This window comes from Macaca fascicularis, chromosome 12 (genome assembly GCF_037993035.2).
Source record: "Macaca fascicularis isolate 582-1 chromosome 12, T2T-MFA8v1.1".
NCBI classification, from domain to species: domain Eukaryota; kingdom Metazoa; phylum Chordata; class Mammalia; order Primates; family Cercopithecidae; genus Macaca; species Macaca fascicularis.
In genome coordinates this window covers 129,463,584-129,484,118 of record NC_088386.1, presented here as the reverse complement: position 1 = coordinate 129,484,118, position 20,535 = coordinate 129,463,584, and the positions used below count along the sequence as shown (strand labels likewise).

The 20,535-nt window shown below is 37.3% G+C and overlaps 1 protein-coding gene across 24 annotated transcripts in view; it reads left to right on the top strand.

Annotated features, from left to right (window-relative positions):
- Window positions 1-20,535, top strand: part of USP40 (ubiquitin specific peptidase 40) — a 94,958-nt gene that overhangs the window by 33,722 nt on the left and 40,701 nt on the right. For 19 of the 24 annotated variants that reach the window (XR_010580147.2, XR_012421591.1, XR_010580144.2 and 16 more), the window contains 9 exons: window positions 1,835-1,916; window positions 3,770-3,941; window positions 5,773-5,857; window positions 6,778-6,848; window positions 7,852-8,171; window positions 10,172-10,295; window positions 11,879-11,936; window positions 18,994-19,047; window positions 19,814-19,902. Coding sequence is in view for 14 of the 24 variants with exons in the window: in XM_074010547.1 (XP_073866648.1) it covers window positions 1,835-1,916; window positions 3,770-3,941; window positions 5,773-5,857; window positions 6,778-6,848; window positions 7,852-8,171; window positions 10,172-10,295; window positions 11,879-11,936; window positions 18,994-19,047; window positions 19,814-19,902 (1,055 nt within the window). In the remaining 10 variants the exon portion in view is untranslated. Of the gene's footprint in view, window positions 1-1,834; window positions 1,917-3,769; window positions 3,942-5,772; window positions 5,858-6,777; window positions 6,849-7,851; window positions 8,172-10,171; window positions 10,296-11,878; window positions 11,937-18,993; window positions 19,048-19,813; window positions 19,903-20,535 lie in introns of those variants that run through there. The other 5 variants (XR_012421594.1, XR_012421593.1, XM_045367942.3 and 2 more) reach the window with 3 other exon arrangements.

Genomic DNA, 20,535 nt, shown 5'->3' with positions numbered 1-20,535 from the left:
TAAAGTAATAAAAACTGAAGAAGAGATGACTGAGGGAGAATTTGCTGTATCAGTAAAAACGTATTTATAAAGTTATAGCAATGAAGACAGTGTAGTGGCAATGCAAAAAGGTAGACAGATCATTGAAAAAGAGCAGTAAACCCAGGAGTTGGTCTAAGCATATTTGTGTTTTAATCCATGGTAAGGTAGCTCTTCAGATATTTTGGGGAAGGAAGGGCGTGAATTACTCGATAAATACAACTGGGAAGTTGGTTATTTGCTAGGGAAATAATTAAGCCATTTTTCTTTGTTATACAAATCACTTAAATGAAATTATAGTTCCTTTAATATTTATGTTAAGGAATCGTAAAATGTGTAAAATATAAATATTTTATTTTAAAGTAAAGAAAACCTTTCTGAGCATAAAAGCAAGGAAAGAAAAAAACTAGGGAAAAGTGATATTATATAACCCTTAAACAGAATTAAAAGGCAAATGACAAGCTAATGGAAAACAGTAAAATATATGACAAATTAATTTCCCCTATCTGTAGAGTGCGCTTACATATATTTCATTGTGCTCAGTAGTAAATTGGGGAAAGAATATAAATAAGTAATTTATAAAAGAAAGATGCCTATGTTTCAAAAAATTTTCAATTTAACCTGTAATCAAAAAAGAAGAAGAAGAATGGCAATGAGGTGAACATTAGTGAGATGCCCCACCAAGTCAGATACTATTTCTGTGACTCTTGGGTCTCAGTAGTTGACATTTCCTCCAGAGTTGGTAAGTATGGAATATGATCAGTTTGAGTATGTGTATTTAAAAGCCTAGAAAATGTCATACCGTTTAAACCAGTAATTCTACTTTCACAAGTTTGTCTTGAAGTAATCAGAGCTGTATATGAATATTGATGCTCAAAGATGTTTATTGTTCCTACTATTTTAAAATAGTGATTAATTGGAAATCACCTTAATGTCTAACAGAAAAAGATTGGTTAGGTTAATTATGCTACTTATAGAATGGACTACTATGCAATCATTTATTTAAGACTTTGGAAAATACAGTGTATGAAATGAAAACAGATTTGTTGAATATGATCCCAATTTTTAAAATTGTGCGTGTGCCTGTGTGTGTGTGTGTGTATGTGTGTGTGTCTTGGGAGTGAAATTATGAGCAGCATCTATTTCTTTTACACTTAAAAAAAATTCCAGAATTTTTACAGTAGTCAGTTATTGTATTTGTAATCAAGATGAAAATCTGAGGCCAGGCATGGTGGGTCACGCCTGTAATCTCAGCACATTGGGAGGCTGAGGCGGGCGGATCACTTGAGGCCAGGAGTTCAAAACCAGCCTGGGCAACATGGTGCAACCCTGTCTCTGCTAAAAATACAAAAATTAGCCAGGCATGGTGGCACGAGCCTGTAATCACAGCCACTCGGAGGCTGAGGCACGAGAATTGCTTGAACTTGGGAGGCAGAGGTTGCAGTGAGCTGAGATTACGCCACTGCACTCCAGCCTGGGTGACAAAGTGAGACTCTGTCTCAAAAAAGTAAAGAAAAGAAGAAGAAAAAAGAAAAAGATGAAAATCTGGGTGTTCTTTTTAAAAAGTATACTTAAAAGAGTTGAAAAAAATTGAATTCTTCTAGCTTATCTTAAAGAACTATTTACTTTTCATTTGTTCTAACTTTTTCATGTTTCAGATGGGAAAACTGAGATCCTGAGAAAATTCATATTCACACAGCAAACTAGTAGCAGCTTTCCTAGCTCCCAGGACAGTCCTTTCTAGTCTTCATGCTACCTCTTCCAGCAACCAGATTTCATTTAGCCAACACAAGTTAATGAAAAATTTTGTTCACAGCTCGAGCTAATCCAAGATATGGGGTTCCATGTCATTTACTGAATGAAATGGATGCAGCTAACATTGAACTACAAACCAAAAGGTAATTTTAAATTACTTTTAGAGTCTGACTAGTGTTTCTGGAGAATAAAGATCTAATTTAGGCCTTAAGCATTCAATAATGAAAATTAACAAGAAAAAGAAATAGTCAACTAGTTAATGCAAGTGTCTCTTTGGCTGCTGAATTTTTATAGTGAGGGTAGCTTTAACTTTGAAATTATCCCTTATATGTGAGAGTGAATTAAACAGTGACATATAAAATGGCCATTGCTAAGTAGGGATTGAAGCCTAAGACGAGTAGAGAAATCAGTGAGCACATAGTTGGGCTAAATGAGTTGTATCCCAGCCTGGCCAGATTATTTCCTTGGGTCCAAAGAGAGCCTGCCGTGAAAATCACCCCTCATGGGTAAGTAGTTGTAGCGAACTGGCATGTAGTGAGAGAGGATCAGAGGTGGGCAGATTTTCAAAAGGAGGGAAATATGGATTCTATAACCTATTGAATCCAATGCTGATCTTGGGGGAAAGCCTATAATGGATTCTTACTTTAAGAGATGGTTTGTGAGAACTTTATAATCTCAGCATTCTCTTTTGGGGCCTCACCTTTGACTCTGAAGAACTGCTTCTTTATTTGTGCTCTGTTAGAGTAAATCAGGTATTGGGTTAGGAAAATGGATGTTCCCATGATCTTCTTGTGGACTCAAATGCCTAATTATATGACAGGGTGTATTTGACATTTTTATCATTGGCTTGGAGCTGGGGGAAAAAAGTACAGTGAATGACACAAGAGCAAAGAAACAACAAAAACCAAGATACCAAAAAGATTAAAACTTAACAGAGTGAAATATCTTAAGTCTAAAAAATAACCTGCATAAGTGGTCTGGACTAGCAGTTGTTATTTAAAAAAAAAAAAAAAAAAAAGGGTTGTCGTCAGCCCGCACTAAGGTCTTTCATGTGGTTGTGCTCTCTGACCATGTTCACTGAAGTGTCCTGAAGTACCTGAGTTGTGCGATACGCTTCGTTCCAGCTCCACATTGGCCAGACCCTACCTGTGTTTAGTGCTGGCTTCAAGTCAGCTGAGTGCATTCAGAGAAGAGCAGGCGACACCAGGCTGCTGCCAAGGACTTTTAGCCTGGATAACGTGGTCTCAGGAGGTTCATGCTACTGGCTTCAAATATTTCGTGGGACCAGTCGCAGTGCCTCACACCTGCAATTCCAGCACTTTAGGAGACCGAGGCAGGCGGATCACCTGAGGTCAGGAGTTCAAGAGGAGCCTGGTCAACATGGTGAAACCCCGTCTCTACAAAAAATACAAAAAGTAGCCAGGCGTGGTGGCACACACATGTAATCCCAGCTACTCAGGAGACTGAGGCAGGAGAATTGCTTGAACCTAGAAGGTGGAGGTTGCAGTGAGCCAGGATGGCACCACTGCACTCCAGCCTGGGTGACACAGTGAGACTCTGTCTTTAAAAAAAAAAAAAAAAAGTCATGGGAGAGTGAGAGTGTGCAAAATCTAGTGGAAATAAGGATGATAGATGACATAGAAGTAAATCTGCTACTTAACACAATTATGTAAGCAGATCTCTAGCATTTTGTTCATAACTATAATATAATCTCAAAATTAGAAGATTTCAGGTGTCAGCCTTTGTTCAGAGAAATGGAGTTAACATTGCAGCCCACGTTAAAACAGTTTTCTCTTGGAATTCATGGCGACAGAACTGAATTTTTGCTGTTGACTGAAAAACTAAAGTGACTAATTGTGGCTCATAGAAGAAAAATTGTTACTTAGGTAGGATGGAGAACTTAATTGTATTGTAAGCCAGATATCTTTGGTTTGAGATAAAACACTGTGTCTGTTACAAAAACACAGTATTTATGTATTTTTGTGCCTCTTTAAAGGGCAGAATGTGATTCTGCAAACAATACTGTTGAATTGCATCTTCACCTGGGCCCTCAGTACCATTTCTTCAATGGGGCTCTGCACCCAGTAGTCTCTCAAACAGAAAGTGTGTGGGATTTGACCTTTGATAAAAGAAAAACTTTAGGAGATCTCCGGCAGTCAATATTTCAGGTAATACAGCCTTACTTCCTCTTAATTTAGACATCAAGGACCATCTCCAGCTAGACTGTCCATTTCATTCTGTTTAGGATACAACTTTATTTTTCAAAGCTGCTTAGAAAGACCTGACATCTGCCACTTCACAGAGGGATGACCCAGATCTTCTAAGTCTTTTAGGAGGCTTTTCTCCACAGCTCCTACCAGCAGCTTTTCAGGTGGACCATCAGGCTGGTACATTTTATTTGAGGGGAAGAAAGAGTATGAAGTTGTCTTTTTTTTAGAAAATAAATGAAAGCAAATTGCCTTTCAAAGAGAGCGAAAAGATAAAGATGAGCATGTTGTTTAAAACTGAGAACTACTGAACAAGTAAAAGCAACTAACTTTGTATCCTGTAGTGTAGAACAGTATTTATTAATAATACTCTTAAGTGAAGGAAAGTATCTATTAGTCTAGAGTGAAAACAGTGCTGTAGTCTCCAAGTCATTTTCAAGATATGTTTTAATGATGATAATAGTAACAGCAGTGTTCTTTATTTTACTTACACTGCTTTCATATAAATTATATGATTTGGTTCTTTAATCTCATGAAGATACATTAGCCCCATTTGAAGACGAGGCAGTGTGATTTAAAGAGACTCAATGTCTTGCCTATGGTCCTAAACCTAGTTGATGGAGCTGGGACTCCGTCCCTGGTCTCCTTACTCTTCATCTAGGGTTTTTTCCTCCTAATCACACTCCTGCTCCACACTACTTTCTGATCAAGGAAAAGGGAGATAGAAAATGTTAGCTTTTTGTGTTTTTTCCCAGAAATTAGTTTAATGAATTTTCTGAAAAATCCTATTACTCACCAAAACTATTAGCTTTCTTTCAATTTTCTTCTGCTAAGAAAAGCAAAGCAATTTCCCTTTTAACCTTAGTTGATTTGAAGTTATTTAAACACTAGATCAGTGTCAGGATTTCTAAAATTGTCTAATCTTTCTGAACTTTTTCATTAGAAATTTATTTCTGAGCCAATTCTAGCATTGTTGATACAGGTGGATGTGGGAATCTGAACCTGTCTAGGGGGATATTTTAAATGGAAAGGATCTTATTCACTTTGTAAGTGTGAGGTACACTCCAGTCTGTGCTTTTTGGTGTTTTAAATGTATATCCCTACTAACTATTCTCTTACAAGGAAGTTACTGACAAGAGGCTAGGAAACTTAGTTCACAGCAAACTAATTGCTTGTAAATAAGAAATTTCTTTTTAAGAAAATACCTTATGGTATTGTAGAGAATGACTAGATAGGAATGACTTTTATGGTGATATTATTTTGGTGATCTTGCCACGGTGCTGAGACTCTCAGATCTAGAAATGAAGCCCTGGTAATCTATTAAGTAAACTGGTAATGCACCTTTATAAATTTGCAATGGGAGACATTCCTTTCAAGCAACTAGAAGATGAGTATGTGCTAGAGTCAGGACTGCATTTCCCTCAACATTGCTAATTCCACAAATTAGTCTTGCTCTTTTGAGTAAAAATTCCTAGGCTGGCATGCTCATCAACTTGCTTTCTGAGAAAAGTGCTCTTCATATATATTAAGCAGAATTGTTTAGATGGTTGTTGTACCCTTCGTGTATGCCAGAATTCTTCACTCAGGAATGGAGGAGATTAGCCGTCTTGGGATTTGACTAATTTAACAAGCGATGCCTTCTTTTGAAGTTTGCGGTGTTGGCTGGGAGTGAGAGTATTCATTTGCTTGCTCTTTGTGTCATCTTCTTATGTAAGTTGGCACAGTAACCTGGAAAGGTGATATGTATGTGTCACTTTTCAATGTTCTCTTTTCTTTCATTAATCTTCTTCAGCTGTTAGAATTTTGGGAAGGAGACATGGTTCTTAGTGTTGCAAAGCTTGTACCAGCAGGACTTCACATTTACCAGACACTTGGCGGTAAGATAAATATGAAAACATAGCAACTCACTCTTATACATCTATATTTTTGTCCGGCTCATCTGTGATTTTCTGCTCCTTGTCAGTCCTTCCCCACCTACTACTTGCTTAACTAAGTAGATTATCTTCACACTGTAAGTTTTCCAAAAGAAATAATATATCTGAGTTTTAATGTGTACAGTTTATATAATGTGTGAAATTCTTCTAACATGGAAACATTTTATTTTTTCTCAAATTAAGGCTACCCTACTAAAAATTTCTTGAAAAGCTTTAGAATTTTTTATATTGACACATATTGTTGAGCAACATGGTTTCAAACCATCTGAATCATATTTATATGACTTGATTTTCTGCCCAACTCTCAGCTTCAGATTTTGTAGTAAAACAAGAAATACTTTGGGAGTTTGAAAGCGTTTACTTCCTTTAAATAGCAGCAAAACAATGAAAATTAACAGTAGTGGCAGTAACATCTAATTTGGACCAAAATCTGTAATAGGTGTTTTATGTTAATTATCTCACTTGATTCTCATAAAATTCTTTTATCCCCATTTCATAAATGAAAAAACTGAGCTGAGAGACTTGAAGCACACAAAGACATACAGCTTGTGTTGTGGACGTATCAGTGGAGCTGGGACCATTCCATGCCTAAGCCTAACTCCTGTTTCCAATGTCATGTGCCTCAAGTACACTTGACCTTTGGATTTTCTCTTTTGTCCTGCCACCATGCTCACAAAGCTTTTGTAACAACATTTTAAAGAAAAATTACGAAATGAGATGTCAATAGAATAAAAATAATTACTACTTTTTAAATTTTCCTTAGTGAAAATACTTTTTCAAACAAATATTTGTCTCAGCTCTTTCTTTAGCTCAGTCATTTCTGATGGTCGTGATGAATGGTCTCACTGGTGATCTCTTTCTAGGGGATGAACTGACACTGTGTGAAACTGAAATTGCTGATGGAGAAGATATCTTTGTGTGGAATGGGGTGGAGGTAAAAAAAATTGCTGAAGAAATATTCGTGATAATTTTGGATGTTTTAAAAGTCGTAATGGCTGGGCATGGTGGCTCATGCCTGTAATCCCAGTACTTTGGGAGGGCGAGGCAGGCAGATCACCTGAGGTCAGGAATTCAAGACCAGCCTGGCCAACATGGTGAAACCCCATCTCTACTAAAAATACAAAAATTGGCCGGGCATGGTGGTGTATGCCTGTAGTCCCAGTGACTTGGGAGGCTGAGGCAGGAGAATCGCTTGAACCTGGAAAGTGGAGGTTGCAGTGAGCTGAGATTATACCACTGGACTCCAGCCTGGGTGACAGGGCAAGACTCCATCTCAAAAAAAAAGTCATTGTAATGAAATTTTATTCAGCCTATGTGAGGGCAATTAGATATTAGAAAACTACTGAAATGCTTGATAAATGTTAGACAATCAGTGCTAGTTGTACGTCAAGGAGACATTTCTTGAGCGCCTCCGTTATACCAGGTTGTGTGTCAGATGCTAGGTCAAAGGCCAGTCAGTTGATCTGTGTCCTTTTAGGCCCTCATTGTGTGAAGAACTGCACCATATGTGCTGGAGTAGGGGTCTGTGCATAGTGCGTGTGGGAATTTAGAAGAGTGAGGATCTATACTGAGTTGGGGAGTCGTTGGGGTGGTTTGGAGGTGGACAGTGAATTTTCTATCTTTAGAGGGTGGCCAGGAGCACTTCAGCCACTCTGTGAACTGACCTTGGCCAATCTGGCTTCATCACCACCCGTGATAACTCATAAATCTCTATCTCCAGTCTATCGTAGATTTCTTCTAAAAAAATAAAAGGTAGATAAGAAAGTTTCAAAAGACAGATCTGAAGTTGTTCCTTTGATGCTTAACAGACATTTGTGAAAATTTTATTTCACTTGGAAAAAATGAGGGTTGTTCTCTAAGAGTAATCTTTTACCATGTTATGTTGACAATGTTGGCAAGTATCAACTGTACTAATGGTTTCCTTGATATGATTGCAGGTTGGTGGAGTCCACATTCAAACTGGTATTGACTGCGAACCTCTGCTTTTAAATGTTCTTCATCTGGACACAAGCAGTGAAGGAGAAAAGTGTTGCCAGGTGATAGAATCTCCACATGTCTTTCCATCTAATGCAGAAGTGGGCACTGTCCTCACAGCCTTAGCAATCCCAGCAGGTGTCATCTTCATCAACAGTGCTGGATGCCCAGGTGGGGAGGGTTGGATGGCCATCTCCAAGGAAGACATGAGGAAGACGTTCAGGGAGCAAGGGCTCGGAAATGGAAGCTCAGTTTTAATTCAGGATTCTCATGATGATAACAGGTAACTCGCTAATAGGAGAAAAAGGATTTCTAAAAGTCATTTTAATTACAGTACCACCCAGCAGAACTCTAAAGCTTTATTTTAGTGACAAGGGTTGAATGTTTCTTTATTTCTAGACATTATGTTCTAAATATTGTATACACGAATGTTGTAGGTTATGTAACTTAGAGAAAAAAATGATGTTTTGTAAGGGACTTTTGGTAAATGTGGTGAGAAAATAATATAAGTATCCCTGATTTTCTAGACTATATAGAGTATCAATTAGTTGGCTATAATGCAAGTTATCAGGTGAATTCTGATTAGCGCTGGTTATAAAACCGAAGGAACATTCTCGCAGAGAAAATTCCTGAAAATCTTCCTGAAGAAGGTATAAACATTATGGCTAAATTGTTTCTGGATATTTTGTTTCAGGAGACCCATAAGTTGACTCATGGTTTCCTTATAATCCCTTCTGTGACTCTTGAGAGCCCAGTTGCCCAAATAGAGCAGTTACCTGGCGAATTGCCCCCATGAATCCTGCGGTCCCATTTAAAGCTACATCTGTCTTTTTGTCATCTGTGTCTGTGATAGTACTTTGCTGTAGTCAATGTGTCATACACTGTAGCTGCAATATTTCCATATATTGAAGATTTCAAGTTCCCTGTTTTCTCAGTGCTACAAATTTACTTAGATTGCAGGACTTCTGCATCATTATTTATAGTGGCTTTGACGCGGAGCAGCAGAGCACTTATGGACCATTTATTTCATAGTACACTTACCACTGTTACTCTTTTGGACAGGGGTTTCTCAGACATTCTCCACCTTGTTTATAAGAACTGTATTTCCTTTATAAAAGGCAATATACATTTATTGGGACTGGGGAAATCCCTCTTCTCACCATGCACTGTTAATTACTGTTAGCATTTGGGTGTCTTTCTTTTTAAACCTAATAATGATTATTTTGTAGATGTATCTTGCTTTCCATCCCCTCTGCCCAACCTTGAGATTTGTAGACTCTTTATAAACTGCCTTGGATGGATACATAGTAATCTATGTAGTTTGCCTAGCTGTGCTCCTAGGCAAGTCAGTAGGATGTAATGGGACCTTGGGCAAGGTATTTCGTCTTTCTCTGCTCAGTCTTCTTGTCTGTAAAATGGGGATAATAACTAGTGCCAGCTTCATAGAGTTGAGAAGATTGAAAGAGTTAAGTGCTTACAAAGTACACACAGTAAGTGCTAAATGTTTTAGTTAATGCAGTCATTGTCATGATTATCATACAGTTTTTCACTATTTTAAGGTAGTCTTCACGGAACATCTTGTGCTTCACACTTTGTATTTGGGATTGCTAGCTTAAGGTGGGAGCTCAGAATGGAATAACTGCAATAAAGAGTAGAATTAGGTTTCAGAGCTCTGATGCACATTCCCAAAGAGGACTTCTGCAAGCCCATTAGTGCTTCTTTGTGAATTGGAAAGAAGGCACCTCTTCAGGACCCTTTACTACTATCTGCAGGAAAATGTTAGAACAAGATACTCTACTGCCGACTGCTTTTATAAAACAAAACTCTCAAAAATTCAGTATACAATGTATATGCCATGTGTGACACTCCTTAGACGTGGCCCTTTTGTGCAGTGTCAGTCTACAGACTACACATGGCTGCCCTGTTGTTAAATGAAATCTAGATCAGGTAGGGTAGGCTCCTGGCCTAGGCGCTCTTTTAAAGCTCCCCTAGTGATTGCAGGGTGCAGGCAGAAGTGAGCAACTGATTGTTTACTTACGGAAGTTCTCTGTGGAAAAATGTGGCAACAAATTATGTGGGAAAATCAAAGAATATTTGGAGTCATGAATATAGACTCTGTAGACTACTGCCTAACATTACCCTGCAAAGATAGCCCACTTATCATAGAAACGACTCAGTAGAACTGGTCACCTCTAATTAGTCACGTTAAGTGACACATGCAGAGCTTTGGAAGTGATGCCTAAGGAAAGGTATTAATTTCTGATCTTTTCTTTTTACCTACAGCTTGTTGACCAAGGAAGAGAAATGGGTCACTAGTATAAATGAGATTGACTGGCTCCATGTTAAAAATTTATGCCAGGTAGACTCTGAAGAGAAGCAGGTTAAAATATCAGCAACTGTTAACACAGTGAGTAGAATATAATTAAAGGTTGGCTGATAGATTTTCAGTTAACAGAATTGTATTTAGAAAACAATACCTTAATCTTTCAGAACAGTTGTGTCAAGAGACTTCAGATCTTAGGAAGTTAGCTTTTTATTTAACATTTGATTATTGCTTGTTTACCTATGTTAGTTGGCTCTTAGCATATTTCAAGAAAGTACCTGCCTTTTAAAGTTTCCTCCAAAGCCTAGAATTAGAATGTGGGAGTTACTTATTTAGTTAGTTCATGGAATTCTCTGGCTTCCTTGAAAATGCTATTTTCAAGGGTCTTTTCTGTATTTTTTTTTAAACCAAGTATACATGTGTTTTGGTTTTGTGTTGTGGACTTCTGTTTTTTAAATTTATCTTAAATGGTTTTACATTGTACTCTGTTTTTCTATAAAGCCAGGTGTTCTTAAAAGGAACTCTTCTAGTTCTCCATTTGAAGACTAGTTTCCTTAAACATCATCTTAGGAAATACCTTTTTATATTTATGTAGTCTCAATTCATTATGGGTTTTTTTTCTATAACAAGTTGAAACTTACTAGAATGTTGTTTTCTTTTATATAAATATTATAATTTCTTAAAGTGTGTTAATATTTATACACTAAGATGAATACACTAAAGTTGGGAAGATCTAGTACCTTGACCCTAAGTGAGAGACTTGGGTGAAGTCCTTTATGACTCATTCTGTTTCTTCTTTCCACAGTGTGGGGTACTGTGGGAGGATAGATTGTCTGACATCAGTTTTTTTTTTTTTTTTTTTTTTTTTTGAGACGGAGTCTCACGCTGTTGCCCAGGCTGGAGTGCAGTGGCGCGATCTCGGCTCACTGCAAGCTCCGCCTCCCGGGTTCCCGCCATTCTCCTGCCTCAGCCTCCTGAGTAGCTGGGACTACAGGCGCCCGCCACCGCGCCCGGCTAATTTTTTGTATTTTTAGTAGAGACGGGGTTTCACTGTGGTCTCGATCTCCTGACCTTGTGATCCGCCCGCCTCGGCCTCCCAAAGTGCTGGGATTACAGGCTTGAGCCACCGCGCCCGGCCATCTGACATCAGTTTTAAAAAACTCCTAAATTTCCAAGATTTTATATCCTAGAGAAAATTCGGTTAAACCAAAATAGGGAAAGAATCTAAAATAAAGTCATTTAAACAGCAATTTTAAATAGTGCTCTTGGGCTGATAGTATACATTTTTATTTATGCTTACTGGCCCACACTCATCATTCCTGACATAGAGAAATGTGATTGCCCTGAGTTTATTTTGTTTGCTTTCATGAGAAAAGTTAGTGGTTTGTCAGCTTATTGCCTTTCAGCTACAATTGTTTCTTTAGTTTTCTGTAGGTGTCCTTTCTGTTCCAATTAACATCAATTTGGTAAAAACTTTGAAGATCTAAGTTTTTGCTTTTGATCTTATAAAAGAATTTCAGGGATGGAAAAATTTTAAGTAGGCAAAAACTACTAAATGTCAGGTAATTAATATCTCAAATAATTTGTTTATGCACACAGTGACAATCCTCATTTTCATCTCCTCCCGTTTTTTACAACTTAGTCATTATTTTATTTATCTATTTTAGATGGTGTTTGATATTCGAATTAAAGCCATAAAGGAATTAAAATTAATGAAGGAACTAGGTAATCATTTACATTTGCTTTTTGGTTCTTTAATTTTGGTCTTGAATTGAAGAAAATATAGGAGAATACAAAAAATAATTTAGAGAAAACTCATATACCTACCACCCAAAATGGACAAATGTTAACTTTTTGTCATATGTTTGTTTTTGTTTGAAACATTATAAATGAAGTTAAAGTCCCCTATGTTCTCCTCCTCAGACCTATTCTTTCTCTTCTTCCCCAAATACAATGAGTATATCTGATGTGGATATGTATCTAGACCATGTATTCATGTTGAACTATTCTGAATGTACATTCTGCAAACTCACTGTTCACTTACCATTAGGCTTTCTGTGACAACTTTATGAAGATATAATCTACATACCATAAAATTCACTCAGTTTAAGTGTATAATTCAGTAATCATCAGTAAATGTGTAGAGTTCTGTAACCATCACCACAATCCAGTTTCAGAATACTTCCATTACTCCAAAAAGATCCCTGTACCCATTTGTAGTCTAAGCCCCTGGCAACCACTAATCTACTTTCTGTCTCTATAGACTTTATTTTCTTAATATTTAATATAATTGGGATCATAAAACATACAGTCTTTTGTGTCTGGCTTCTTTCACGTAGCATATCATTTTTGAGGTTCATCCATGATTTCGCATGTATCAATAGCTTGTTCCTTTGTATTGTGGACTAGTCTAATATTCCATTAAATGGATAGTATCACATTTTGTTTATCCTGGACAAACATGAGTTGATAGACATTTGGATTATTTCTACTTTTGTACTTTTATGAATAATGCCACTATAAACTTTTACACATAAGTCTTGATGTGGAGATATGTTTTCATTTCTCTTGGGTAGATATACAGGACTGGAATTGCTGGGTCATATGCAAATTTGTGTTTAACTTTATAAGAAACCACCATACTATTTTCCAAAGTGACTGAACCATTTATATTCCCACTAGCAATGTGTCAGGGTTGCAGTTTCTACATGTTCTTGTCAATCTGTGATTAATTGTGATTATCTTTTTTTTTTTTTTTGGAGACAGAGTCTCACTCTGTCAGCCAGGCTGGAGTGCAATGGCACAATCTCAGCTCACTGTAACCTCCGTCTCCCAGGCTCAAGCAATTCTCCTGTCTCAGCCTCCCAAGTAGCTGGGATTACAGGTGTGTGCTACCACGCCCGGCTAATTTTTGTATTTTTAGTAGAGACAGGGTTTCACCATGTTGGCCAGGCTGGTCTCAAATTCCTGACCTCAGGTAATCCGCTCGCCTTGACCTCCAAAAGTGCTGGGATTACAGGCATGAGACACCGAGCCCAGCCATCTTTTTTTTTTTTAAGAATCAGCTGTTACTGGTTTGGTTTTGACTTTTTTTTTTTTTTAACATGTTTTGAGCACAGCTTTTATTATTATTTTTTCCATAGGTTATTGGATACAGGTGGTATTTGGTTACATGAATACATTCTTTAGTGGTGCTTTGTGAGATTTTGGTGCACCAATCACCCGAGCAGTATACACTACACCCTATTCATAGTCTTTTATCCCTCGTCCTCCTCCTACCCTTCCCCCGCAAGTCCCTAAAGTCCACTGTATCATTCTTATGCCTTTGTGTCTTCCTAGCTTAGCTCCCACATATCAGTGAGAACGTACGGTGTTTGGTTTTCCATTCCTGAGTTACTTCACGTATAATAATAGTCTCCAATCTCATCCAGGTTGCGGCGAATGCCATTAATTTATTCCTTTTTATGACTGAGGAGTATTCCATCATATATATACACCTATATATACACACACCTATATATACACACATATACCTATATACATAGGTATATGTGTGTATATACCACACACACAGTTTCTTTATCCACTCATTGATTGATGGGCATTTGGGTTGGTTCCACGATTTTGCAGTTGCAAACCGTGCTGCTATAAACATGCATGTGCAAGTATGTTTTTCGTATAATGACTTCTTTTCTTCTGGGTAGGTACCAACTAGTGGGATTGCTGGATCAAATGGTAACTCTACTTTTAGTTCTTAAGGAATCTCCACACTGTGTTCCATAGTGGCTGTACTAGTTTACATTCCCACCAGGAGTATAGAAGTGTTCCCTAATCACCATATCCACACCAACATGGCCATTCTACTGAATGTGAATTAGTATCTTAATGCATGTAAATTTAGTAAGAACTCAAAGTCATATAAAGAAATTCATTGCCCTTTTACCTACCAGCAACAACAACAACAAAATTGACATCAAAATTAAGAAAACATTTATAATAGCATAAAATATTATGGAATACTTAGACATAAATGAACAAAATATGTACAAGACCTGTACACTGAAAACTAGGAAATATTGCTGTGAGATATTTAAGAAGACCTGAATAAATAAAACAATATACCACATTCACGAATCGGACAACACGATATTCTTTTTTTTTTTTTTTTTTTTTTTTAATTTGAGTCTTGCTCTGTCCCCAAGGCTGGAGTACAAGGGGGCAATCTTGGCTCACTGCAATCTCTGTCTCCTGGGTTCAAACGATTCTCCTGCCTCAGCCCCGTGAATATCTGGGTTATGGGCACCTGCCACCATGCCTAGCTAACTTATTTATTATTTATTTATTTATTTTTGAGATGGAGTCTCACTCTGTTGCCTAGGCTAGAGTACAGTGGTGCGATCTCAGCTCACTGCAACCTCCGCCTCCCAGGTTCCCGCCATTCTCCTCTCTCAGCCTCCCGAGTACCTGGGACTACAGGTGCCTGCCACCACACCCGGCTGATTTTTGTATTGTTAGTGGAGACAGGGTTTCACCGTGTTAGCCAGGATAGTCTCTATCTCCTGATCTCATAATCCGCCTGCCTCGGCCTTCCAAAGTGCTGGGTTTACAGGTGTGAGCCACCGCACCTGGCCAGATGATATAATATTCTTAAGGGGATAATTCTTCCCAAATTGATTTGTAGATTTAATATATTCTTACTCAGAATCTTAACATTTTTTAAAGAAATTGACAAGCTGACTCTACAATTTTTATGGAAATGCAAAGAACTTAAAATAGCTGTAACACGTTTGAAAACAAGAGAACAAAGTTGAAAGAATTACAGTATCTGATTTCAAGGCTCACTCTAGACAGTGTATATTGGCATACAGGTAGACATGTAGAGAGGAGGTCAGCAAACTATGGCCTACAACCTGTTTTTGTTCAGCCAGTGGGCAAAGAATAGTTTTCACACTAGTAAAGGGCTTTTTAAAGAAGAAGAATGTGCAACAGAGATCACATGTGACCCGTGAAGCCTAAAATATTTACAGTGGAACTTAAATAGAGAATCTAGAAATAGGTGCATAGTCAGTTGACTTTTAACAAAGGTACCAAGGTATTTTCATGCAAAGAGATAGTATTTTTTCAAGCAAAGAGATAGTATTTTTTCAACAAATAGTGCTGGGCCATTTGGATATTTGTATATGCAGAAATGAACCTCAAGCTTTACTTCGCCTGATACAAAAATTAAATGGATCATACAACTGAAAGTTAAAATCTAAAACTATAAAATTTCTGGGAGAAAACATATGAGGAAATCTTTGTTACTTTATCATAAGGAAAGGTTTTTGTATTCTTAAAGATAGGACTCAAAAAGCACAAACCATGGAAGAAAAGCCTAATTAATTTACATTAAAATTTAAAACTTGTACTCTTCAAAAGGCATTTGAAAAGGCGAGCCATAAACTGGGAGGAAATATTTGTGAAACACATATTTGATGATCAGCTTACATTCAGAATATTAAAAAAAAAAAAAACTTGTAACCTAACCCAGGTTTAGAAGCTTGAACAGACACTTTACAAAGGAAGACCTATCTATGAATGACCAGTAAATACAGGGAAAAAATGCTCGGAATCATTAGCCATCAAATTAAAACCATAATGACACCCTACTGTGCACCCTGCAGAATAAATAAAACTTAAAATGTTAAGTCAACCACGTGTTAGCAAGGATGTAGAGCAACTGGAACTCCCATACGTTGCTGGTGGGAGGATAAAATGGGTATGGCCACTTTGGAAAAGTTAGCTTATTTCTTATAAATTTAAACATCCACTTACCAATTCTACATCTAGGTATTTACTGAATAAGAGTTAAAACGGGCCGGGCGCGGTGGCTCAAGCCTGTAATCCCAGCACTTTGGGAGGCCGAGACGGGCGGATCACGAGTTCAGGAGATCGAGACCATCCTGGCTAACACGGTGAAACCCCGTCTCTACTAAAATACAAAAAAAATTAGCCGGGCGAGGTGGCGGGCACCTGTACTCCCAGCTACTCGGGAGGCTGAGGCAGGAGAATGGCGTGAACCCGGGAGGCGGGGCTTGCAGTGAGCTGAGATCCGGCCACTGCACTCCAGCCTGGGCAACAGAGCTAGACTCCGTCTCAAAAAAAAAAAAAAAAAAGTTAAAACGTATATCCTCATAAAGACATAAATGTTCCTAGCCCCAAACTGGAAGCAATCCTAATGCCCATGAGCAGGTAAAGGGATGGACAAATGATGGTGTATTTAAGCAATGGGATACTGTTCATCACTGAAGAGCAAGGCACTGCTAGTTCCACCACATGCAACGCATGGATGAATCTCAAAGTCATTATGCCAAGAGAAAGAAAGATGCAAAAGAGTACGTATTGTGTGATTCCATACATAAGACACTTTAGACAAATAAAATCTGAGCTGTAATTACAGAAGGCAGATCAGGATTGGGAGAGAGGAAGGGGATTGGCTGCAAATTGGCACAGGGAGTTTTAAGGGGGATGATGCAAATTATACCTCAGTTTGCTGATGGTTACCAGATGTTTATGTACTTTTCAAACTATTAACTGTACGCTTAAAACATGTATTTTATTATAAGAAAATTATAACTCAGTAAAGTCCATTATTAAAAGTCATTGGTTTATTAAAATGCATAGTTCACTGCCATCCCCTGTAACTTGTCTCCCTTCTTCCACTCTTGCCCCCCTCCAAACCATTTGATCATGGTCAATACATGTGAATTAGATCCTGTCACTCCTCCGCACAAAGCCCTTTAGTGCTTTCCATTGCACTTAAGTTAATTCCTTAACCTAGCCTACAAGAACCTGCACAATTTGACCCCTGCTTAACTGTAACTTTGTTGTGATCTGCTTTTATACATACTCACAACTCACTTACCATGCTGACTTTTCTGCGTTTCTCAGTGCACAAGCTCTCTTTGACCCCCAAGACTTCTTAGTGCTCAGTCTCTCTTTCAACTCTGTTCCCTTTGCTTTTAACTTCAGCTGTTTATTTGGTCTCATCTGAAATGTTCCTTCTCCTTCCATCCCTGACCACACAATCCCAGTTGATTTTGCTAATGTACTCTCCTAACACCCTGTACTTTACCTTCATAGCATTTATTACTGTAGCTGCCCTTTTATTTCTGTTATGAACATCCACCTCCCCCATTAGACAAGGTTGTGTGAGGGCTGAGTTTACACTGCTTTGCTTACCATTGTATTTCCAGTTTCTAGTACAGTGCCTGGCACATAGACAATACACAGTAAGTACCTGTTCGGTGAAAACCAACAGATTTTAAAGAGACAGTATTTTAAAAGCACTTTTTAAGTTGGGGAACTCTGAGTAAATTGTTTCCGTTGACAGGAGGTTTGTGTGAGAATTGTATGCTAGCCTCATATTACTGTAATACAAGATATTGAACTCAGGAATCTCAGAAAGAGATTCTGCTGTGGTCTAATAAAGTTAAAACTTCTAAGGCTCATACTATTGTTGTCTCTTCAGAACACTCAACCTTCCCCCACCCCTCCAATTTACGTCCTACTTTTTAAGAATTTTGTTTGAACTGAAAACTTGGTTTTCCCCTTCCAAGCACCAGGGGATCTTCTAAAGCAAGAATCTGTGTCCTTAAACATAGTGCACGCTGGCCCATTTAATAAGCATAAAATCACCCAACATATTTTAAATATAGGCAGTCCGCTTGTACTGTTCTGATATGCAGAAATTTCATTACTATCATTTAGTTATATAACATCAGTCCCCCAGCAAGATGGTTAAAATTTCAGCAACCATGGTATATGGTATATTAACTGTAACTGAATAAAGTACACACTTGACTGCCAGCTCTTCAGGGCACAATTCATCACATAAATAACACATGTGCACCACAAGCAGTAACCGGTCACTTCTTTCAAGTCTGCTAGTGGTTTGTCGCTGTGTGTACACTTCACTTCCCTACACAGACAGCAAAGCATGTGGTTGCGTTGCCTCCCTTTATCCCAGTGCTAAACCCACCATGACATTTTACAAGAATACATAATCAAAAGAGGGAATTGGCCAACAGAGAAGAAAGTACACAAAGAAACAAAAGTATATGGAGTTATAGAAGCAGCGGCAACCTGTGGGAATGTTGACCCTGCTGTCACTCAAGCAACTCTGGATGTTGGAAGCCGATCCAAACTTAGAAAGGAGTATGACAGTTTGCTACAGGACAGGAAAGATGTCACTCCATATTATAAGCTATACAATGAGAAGAAACCAAGCCCTGTTTAAACTACTCTTCATATGTAATTTACAAAGAAAACATTTTAATTCTCAAAGATTCTAGTATTTTAAATTATAGTATAAATATTGGTTTTACTGTTTTTCCTTTCCTAATACATGTATAATATTAATAACGAAGAGGGTTTTAAATGTTACAACAAAAATTTTTAAGTGTCATGGAACGATTGTAATTTTTCCATTGATTATTAAGATTGTTTTGCACAGTTTCACCTGGTACTGTTAGTCTTGCTAACAGTAAAACAGTAAAACAAAGGCTGACTGTACTTATTTTGGCGGTTTTTCTTTGGTTGTTGGGGGGTTTTTGGTTTGTTTTTGTTTTTAGCTTTCTGTAGTTTTCTGCTAATTAACACAATAGAGCATCTCTCTTTTGTTTTCTGTATTTGATGCTGTAACCAACTTCCTTTTATTTTGATAATATTATGAAGGTTATTAATTCCTAGCTCTCTAAGAAAAATAATATACTAAGAAAAATAATATTCCTTTTATTTATAGCTGACAACAGCTGTTTGAGACCTATTGATAGAAATGGGAAGCTTCTTTGTCCAGGTAAATCTTTTTGATAACTTTCAAAAGGTGGCTTATACTCATCTTTCTTTCTTGATACTTTAAGTAGTGGCCTCCAATACCTAATATTTAAAAATTACCTGTTGGAAGCTGATTTATAGGACGTATTTCCATCCAGGTATCTTACCCTTGTATTACAGAAAATCTTAACTAGAAACAAACACTTCTGTTTTCTAAATGAAACACTGTTCTATCTGATTCTCATTTTAGTCGTGGGTTTGATCTAGTTATATTTTTTCCAACTTTATTTTCAAAGTTTTTCCATTTGCTTTGCTAATTTTATTGTGATACCAATTATGAAATAAAATCTTCAGTTCTCATCTCTATCAGCTCTTACCTTAGATTTAATTTAGTCATGGATGAGCCTAATTATTGATGGTAATAACAATCTCAACTTTAAACTTCGAAGAAGCTGGTTCTTCATTTATGGATTGATTTGGATTATCTGGCTTTTAATCCATATAAACAACAGCTCTTTGAGCAAGTCATTTTTATTAAGTAGGAAACTAGACATTCATAGCTTCCTTTTAGCATTGTTATGTAGAAAACAGGAACAAAATATCCTAGAGTATGGAAATTGAAAATCAAACCTAATCATAGTGCATGTAATCCTTTTGCCTGAAGTGCAACTCGTTTTTCTTCTTTCTTGATATTCTTGATTTTCAGAGAAATACTGATTTGAATATTTTATTTTTCTTAGAGAGCTAGGAATTAATAACCTTCATCATGTTATCAAAATTTTTTTAAGTGCCGGACAGCTATACTTTGAAGGAAGCAGAATTGAAGATGGGAAGTTCATTGGGACTGTGTCTTGGAAAAGCACCAAGTTCCTGTCAGGTAAAATAAGGTCACTTGTTTCAAAACAAAATCAACCCTTCCATAACCAGAATTATAACTAGTACCTTAACTACTCCAGTAATAGTGTTTTTCTCTAAAAGTTTTTTTTCTTAAATGATACATTTTATTTTAGGATTACATCCTTATAGTTCTAGATGTTTAAATATAAAATATTACCCCAAAGCATATTTATGTTTCTTTTTCTATGAAGATTTTGTGGTTAAAAGGAATCTTTAATGTTGAGTGGCCACCACTTTCAACCATTATATCTCCTAAGTTCTAAGATACACCTTCTTTTTCCCACGTTTTAACATCTGTGAGATTAGGTTGCATCTTACAGTCAGGGGCGTTCTGCAGTTATAGCTAGCACTGGTACAGAAAATAGTAAGTATAACAGTCAGTAGCATTTTAGGGTTAATGAAACACAGTTTATTAATTTTGGACTTAATTACTCTCTGCACTAATATAATAGTCTGAGAGCAGCCTCCCTTTCCCCTTGTCTTTATCAGTGTCCGTTTTCAGTATAAAACACCATCAGGTTTGACCTTTGCCAGAAGCCATTTGTAAGAAGCTAATCAGCTTATTACAGTGGAGAAATCATAAGGATATTCTTATTGTAAATATCCTGTAGCA